The sequence below is a fragment of the Zeugodacus cucurbitae genome, chromosome 6 (genome assembly GCF_028554725.1).
Source record: "Zeugodacus cucurbitae isolate PBARC_wt_2022May chromosome 6, idZeuCucr1.2, whole genome shotgun sequence".
Lineage (NCBI taxonomy): Eukaryota > Metazoa > Arthropoda > Insecta > Diptera > Tephritidae > Zeugodacus > Zeugodacus cucurbitae.
In genome coordinates, this window is record NC_071671.1 from 17,089,298 (window position 1) to 17,096,629 (window position 7,332).

At 38.9% G+C, this 7,332-nt stretch overlaps 1 protein-coding gene across 1 annotated transcript; it reads left to right on the forward strand.

Moving 5' to 3' along the window:
* The first annotated feature begins 4,793 nt into the window (after positions 1–4,793).
* On the forward strand, positions 4,794–6,764 carry LOC105213260 (chitin deacetylase 7). Its single transcript, XM_011185960.3, has 3 exons — positions 4,794–5,042; positions 5,127–5,851; positions 6,374–6,764. Exons 1-3 carry the CDS (start codon positions 4,833–4,835, stop codon positions 6,627–6,629), a joined length of 1,191 nt encoding a protein of 396 aa, XP_011184262.1. The 5' UTR covers positions 4,794–4,832; the 3' UTR covers positions 6,630–6,764.
* Positions 6,765–7,332: the final 568 nt, after the last annotated feature.

Here is a 7,332-nt window from a genome sequence, read left to right on the forward strand (position 1 = left end):
AAGAGCTGCAAATTTAAATTGGCTTATAAATAAAAACTCTAAACTTAGCCTAGACAACAAAGTGCTTTTATACAATGCGGTCATAAAGCCGATTTGGATGTATGGCATTCAACTGTGGGGTACGACCTGTGCAACTAATATTGATATAATACAAAGGTTCCAATCGAAAATGCTTAGAACAATCACGTGCTCACCATGGTACATGCGCAATGATAATATCCATAAAGATCTTGGTATCCCTATGGTAAAGAAAGAAGTAGAGGACAGCAGATTGAAATATATATCCAAACTCCGTGATCACCCAAACCCATTGGCTAATGCTTTAGTACAATCCTGTTATCAATCACGTCTAAAAAGAAGAGATATGCCTGCATACTAAGGAGCAACGTTTCACCAAAACAACTCAATCACCTGGTTGAGCTTGTCTAGTTTTAATTAGTTTTAAGATTTTATAACTTATTGTTAGGCTTTAAAGAGCAGATTCAGTAAATAAATGTATATTGAAAAAAAAAAAATCAATCAATCTAGCTCCTCGCGTAGATTATCCGAAGCAGCCTCACGAACGGACCCAACTTTTTTCCACATTACCGGCCTTGAGTGGCCTTAAGAAGACCCATCGGAAGAGAATCTGAAACCAGCGCGTTCTCTGAATGTGTGCACCTTTGTGTTGCTTTCGGGCGACAAATGGAATTTTGCATTTAATTTAGTTGCACAAGTCATGGAACGTGCGTGACACGCAGCCAAGTCAAAGCACACACACGTACGCGCGGGTACACGGATATGCACATTTGGCATGTTGACTTTTATAAAGTGGCGACTCGGCATTGGGGATGTGCTTGTGTGGGTGCAGTAAAGACTTCTTGCCTCGAACAAATACTCATAAGAAATTCGGTTGTGAGCTAGTGCGACACGCACGCGTACGTGACTTGAGTGTACGGAGTAAATAAGGATGAGACAACAACACTCGGTAAGGCAGAGTTAATACCAACAACAACAGCGGTAGAAGTAGTAATGCAGTCACCTCCATGACTAGAAATTTCCAGGCATAATGCATTTAGCGTAGAATTTCCATTTGTACGCCTGTCAGACGGCGTGGAATTAAATTTATTTCTTTATTTCGGTGTAAATACTTTTTAGAGTGTTTATTTTTCTTTTCTGTCTTCTTCTTCTCAAGTTAGTTCATTTTTCAAATTTATCTCGAACTGCTTTAAAAAGGTGCATAACTCAAATATATTAGGTTTTGGAGTTTTGGTACACGTCATTGGAGCATACTTTAATATGATATATTAGGTTGCTTTATAAAAACCGCTCATTATGCAGTGCTTTATAAAAAGTGTTACAATGATCGGATTTAGTTCAAATATGCGCCATTTCTTTCAATACTCTGTTTCCATTTAGACGGCAACTATCCTCCTTATTTGCGAAGAACTCCGACAGCCACTTTACACAAGCTTCTTTTGCACCATCAAGGGCGTTCGCCATGGACAGGAACAGGTGTTAATCACTTGGCGCTATGTCCGGGCTATATGGTAGATGCGATAAAACTTTCCATCCGAGCTCCCGTAGCTTCTGACGAATCATCAACGAAGTGTGTGGACTGGCGTGATACTGGGGGAACACCACACCCTTCATGTTGGCCAATTCTGGACGCTTCTGGTCGATCGCCTGCTTAAAGCGGTCCAGTTGTTCGCAGTAGATGGTAGAATTAAGCGTCTGGCCATATGGGAGCAGCTCAGAGTGGATGATTCCCTTCCAATCCCACCAAACTCACAGCAAAACCTTCCTGGCCGACAATCCCGGCTTGGCCACTGTTTGGGACGATTCACCGGCCTTCGACCACGACCGTTTTCGCTTGATATTGTCGTATGTGATCCATTTTTCGGCGACAGTCACCATCCGCTACAAAAATGTGTCGAGTTCGTTCCGTTTCAGCAGCATATCGCAGGCGTCGTTTTGGTCCAGAAGGCTTTGTTGTGACAAATTCGTCTGTTTATTTTATAACAAACGTGCCTAATTTCCGACTAACTGGACCCGCATTCCTTTTTTATAGTCTTGGTTCAATCTTGAGAAGTCTCGGCTTTATTTTGTCGGATTTGTATAAAACAACTCGGCCTTTAATAAGACACCCCTGAAGTCTTATTAAAGGCCTCATTCCTTCATTTATTATACATTATATCCGTTATTTTCCCTTAATTGCGGTATTAACTCAACCTTAAGTTCGTCAACTTTCCTCCAGTTTAAAAATCGAGCATTTGTTTGAGTGAATTAGTAACACTGATATTATTAGAACAATATTTGCTCAGATTTTTTCGAAGTAAAATTAGTTTGAGGTGTTCCAATCTTCAGAGCTTCTGCATCTCTTTTCTAAGATAAGAAGTTCATGGTCTCTAGATCGGAATTGATACCTTCAAAATTGGAAAATTGGTTTCTTACCGATGAAGAGACTTTTACTCCGTTTGAGTACCGTCTATCAAGAACTCGAGTTCTCTTTTTCTGTTTTTTTAGTTCTGTTAAGAAAAGAAAATGCTAATTTTCCTAATATTTCTTCTTTATCATTTGCCTCAAACTTTTAGACAACTTTAGTAAACCCCTCCTTTCCCAATTTTAATCTACTCATCTATTAGTTGTATCACTAAATCTTCACTCATTCCCCAGTAGTAAGCAAGCAAACCTCCACTAATACTACAAAGCCAACTCGAAAGCTTGTTAGAGGTCACTTAAGTGCAACTTAAGTGCGCCTTAACTGCAGCTTATTAGTTGCTCACACTGCAAGCGAGCGTAATTCATCACGTTTCGCAACAACGCTAACTCAAACTAAACTCTACTTTTTACTGCCATTCTTCTTTTGCTGCTGCTTCTTCAACTTAGTTAAGGTTTTTTGTTTTAGAAGAAATTACGTTATCGTGACAGTTGACCATGCACTAAAGTTGCAGAAAAAGAATTACTTTTGTTTTTCCCAATGTCCTCATGCATAATAATAAAAATGCTCTAAGTATAAAAAGAGAAAGGCGAAAAAGTGCTCAGCTCTTGGCGCACGTAAACTCATAATTCGCTAGTTGACTTTTATATTTGGTAAGGTACACTTTTGTTTTTGTAATGACATATATTATTTATATATTTCTTTTCCTTTTTCTAAACGAAAAAGAAGTTGCTTTGCGGTTATCTGATGCTGTGTACTTCTTCTACTTAAATGTTGCCTTGTGAAATAATTTTGTTATATTTTTATATAAACAATTGTAAATATTGTAGTTGACACCGGTTAAACTAATCACTAGTTCTTAAGTTTCAAAACTTGAAAGCACAAGTTGCTAAAACTAATTAGGAGTCCAGTGCTTTCTTCTGTTAATTAGTTTGAATCTTCTCATGTCTATTTTAAACTCATGCTCTCACTCCTCATACACTTTCTAGCCTTACACCAGTCTCGCAAATTCTGTCACACCCTATATCTGAATTCAACGCAATTTCGTACACAGTTTACCGTAGCTTTTTATGTTTTTGTTCCCCTTTTTAAAGAAATAAACTCATTCATCACGTTTACTTATTTTAGAGTTTTTTATTATTGTTGGTTGGTGTCCGCACTAATCAGGGAAAGCTCAAGAAACTTTGCTTGCTGTGCTTACTCAGAGCTTTAAGTTTCACAATGCTTAGGAAAGTTTGTTGTAGGGGATCATTTGTCTTAATAAATTTCGAAGATAAGTAAAAGAGATAGTTATTTGAAGAAACTTTTGGGAAATGTGATAAATGCGGTGTAACCAAGAATGCAGTTAACTATAAAAGGAAAGCTAAAAAGCTTAGATAATAAAGTTTAGAGTGGTTGCATATAGTTTAAGTACTTTGAAATATAAGTTTTGGAAAAGTTTAAGTTGGTTCGTGGAGTTTTAAAATTCTTAATAAATTTAATATATTTTATTCGATTTCTGTTTAGAGCTTTTTTGAGCTTTTTCGAAATTACATGAAAAGGTGTATTAAGTTTTAAGAGTATTTATTTCCAAAAGTTGACAGGTTAATTCACTCACTGGTCCGGATTAGACTTAAATGCAAAAATACGAATCGATTTATCTATATATCACTACTTAAAAGCTCATCGTGGGTCTCATCACATGAAAGCTCGCAGAGAGAATTAAAATTTATAGAAATTCGAATAAAGTACTTCTATAGCCGCCACACTTCTCTTAAAATAGTTAAGGTTTAAAGTTTAAGATTATAGTGTTTCTTTTTCGTTGGTTCGCACAACTCTCTAGTATACATAAATTAAATATGCTTCGTTAGCCGGTAGAAAGATTTTTGAAGATACTGAACTGCATGAATATAAAAAACTCATTTTAATAAAATAAAGGTTTTCCTTGATAAGTGAAAAAGTACCTTATTGAGAGTTTGAAGAGAGTAGAGTATTAAAAATATTCCACCCGCTGCTTTTTCCCAAAACTGCTATTGAATATTATCTTTTCTTCTCTCTTAATTGGGGTTTCGATTACTATAACGATTTCTATTTCTCAATATCTATGCTAGATAGACTCCGTACGGAAGCATTAACTGCTAGTATACATATATTTATTTAGTCATTATTCTTAGAAGACAAATTTGGAAAGAAATGGCACAAGAAAAGAGAAATGATAATTTTTGCACTAATTAGCACAATTAAATTACAAGCAGTTTGAACAAGGGGTTGTTGTACTACAACAAACAAAGTACTTATGTCAAACATTATGTGACAACATCATTAGCAAATTATCGACGTTGATAAGATACTGGCGCAACAACACCTCAACAGCGATCGTGAAGGCATAAAAGACTGCGCCGCTATCACGAAGAAGAACTTAGAAGTTGTAGCTATGATAGACAAAACAACTTCCATACTATTTCTACTGATCGCTTCGAGTGCAGTGCTGGTGCAATGCGAGGAGAACGCAACCGACAGTTTTCTGCCACTGAAGAAAGCCGAGCATTGCGATATTGAGCAGTGTCAGCTGCCGAATTGCCGTTGCTCGGGCTTACGTTTACCCAGCACCGACTTTAAGGGACACGAAAAGGAAATACCACAGGTGAGAGCTGAAGAAAATACCTGAAAATGTAGAAATAACTTTATTTAACTTTAACATTTTTTTATTTTAACAATTAAACGTCAGCTCATCACGGTGACCTTCGACGATGCTGTGAATGTCGTTAACTACGATTATTATCAGAAGTTGTTCGATGGGCTCGTGAATCCGGATAACTGCAGTGCGCGCGGCACCTTCTACGTCTCGCATGAGTACACCGATTATACCCTCGTGAATGCGCTCTATCAGCAGGGTCATGAGATAGCCTTGCATTCCGTTACGCACGGCACCGGCACGGACTATTGGCGCGACGCGGATGTGGAACGTTTGATGGCCGAGTTTGGTGAACAAATTGAAATGTTGGTGAAATTTGCAAAGGTGAACCGTAAGCACATACGCGGCATGCGTTTGCCTTTTCTACAGATCTCCGGTAACAATACCTACGAGGCTGGTAAGCGTTTAGGACTGCTCTACGATAGCTCTTGGCCAACACAGCGTTACACTAGTCCTGCTATGTGGCCGTACACGCTCGACTATCGTTCGAGACAAGACTGTCAGATTGGTCCGTGTCCGAATGCTGCGATTCCAGGTTTCTGGGTTAGTCCAATGGTTTCTTGGTTTGATACTGCCGGCTATAGTTGTGCTATGATAGATGGTTGTATTTATCCGCCGAAGGATGATGTAGACGCTATGTTTAATTGGATGATGGAGAACTTTAAGCGGCATTATGATGGCAATCGTACTCCGTTTGGCATGTATCTGCATGCGGCTTGGTTCCAGCGTGGACGGCATTATTTTGAGGCTTTTAGAAAGTGAGTAGCATTTTTGGGACTTTGAAGTGATAGTGGGTTCTTTTCGAAGCCTAAGCGGCTTTTCTAGGGGTTGTATAAGGGGTTTCCTTCCAGTTAAAAACACTTCGTCGTCAGTGTCTGCCAGCTGTGGTGTGTGTGGTCACCCTGCGGTGTGATTTAAAGAAGTGACTTACCTGATTGAGACTCTTTTAGGTTTTATATGCCGTCTGAAGTTGGTTCCGGATAACTGACTGTCATCTTTGTCCTGGTCTGTATTTAATGCGAGTCATGTTAGGATACGACTGTTTTTTGGAATGCTCTGAATGGGCCGGTATTAATTCTTAGAAATACCCTAATAGAATAGCACCAAGTTCAAGGCTCGGTATTCAGAATTACGGAGCGAGCTGTGAATTAGCATGTGTAATATCACATAAGGAGCTCAAAATTTTTCATGGAATAGGTGAACGGGTGTTATGAATGGGAAAATTACCTTAAATAAATAAATATGTTTCTTAATTTAACCAAACTAATGCCTTCTTACAGATTCCTTCTTCACGTGAACACTCTTCCAGACGTCTACCTAACAACCGTCTCTCGCGTCATACACTACATGAAGCACCCGAACTTGGGTAAACCCTTCATGGGTTGTCCGAAAAAACCGCAGGCTACATGCATAAAGCGCAATTGTGGACTTCGGAAGATGGAAACCGGCGAGATACGTTATATGAATGTGTGTGATTCTTGTCCCTCCGTTTATCCCTGGTTGGGCAATCCGCTCGGACGGAACGAATACTACTAGTTTGCGAGTTGGCACGAAGTCAATGATTGCAGTGAGTGGCCAGTTACCGCAGGTAATGTGTTCGACTGAAGAGGTTATTGAAAGTATTTGAAGGCGCCGAAGTTTGTTGCTCAATAAAACTGATTTGAAAACGCACTTGAAATAAATTAAAATACATAAAGTGGACAGGAAGACACAAGTTATGTGGGTAAGAGCGCAGAAAAGCTTGTAAGTTATGGCAAGCCTAGTCGCTTGATTGAAGCGCAAGCACGTGTCTTTTGTAGGCTGGGGGTTGGGGAGTGCGCCACTTATAGCCGAGTTGTTGGACTCAAATGTCCGGCCAGACACTTCAGATAACTTTTTCAATATGCTAGCAAAATCGAAATGGGAAATCAAGTTTGATTTCTTGCGGAGGAAATTGTTAAAAAAAGCTCGGACAAAGTTCAAAGTTTGTCATGCAAAGTAACAGCAGAAGGGTCAAAGGTCAATGATTCGCTTGAAACAAATAAAACTTTTTACACTTAACCACCAAGTAAGTGGCATACAAAAATTGAGAAAAGACACTTGAAAGCCGACGAGTATGGAATGAGTGATTAGGTTCGCGAGTAGGTGTTGAATGATTCGCCGCTATAAGTGAGAGAGTACAGGTGAGTAGCCAGTTTAATATTTACCTAATTCCGCCCAAAGTAGTCAACATTTATAAAATGAACACATAATAATGGTA

Coding starts and splice junctions, on each gene's coding strand:
- LOC105213260 (XM_011185960.3), top strand. CDS start 4,833: ATGATAGACAAAACAACTTCCATACTATTTCTACTGATCGCTTCGAGT. Junction 5,043..5,126: donor ACGAAAAGGAAATACCACAG/GTGAGAGCTGAA, acceptor ATTAAACGTCAG/CTCATCACGGTGACCTTCGA. Junction 5,852..6,373: donor TATTTTGAGGCTTTTAGAAA/GTGAGTAGCATT, acceptor GCCTTCTTACAG/ATTCCTTCTTCACGTGAACA.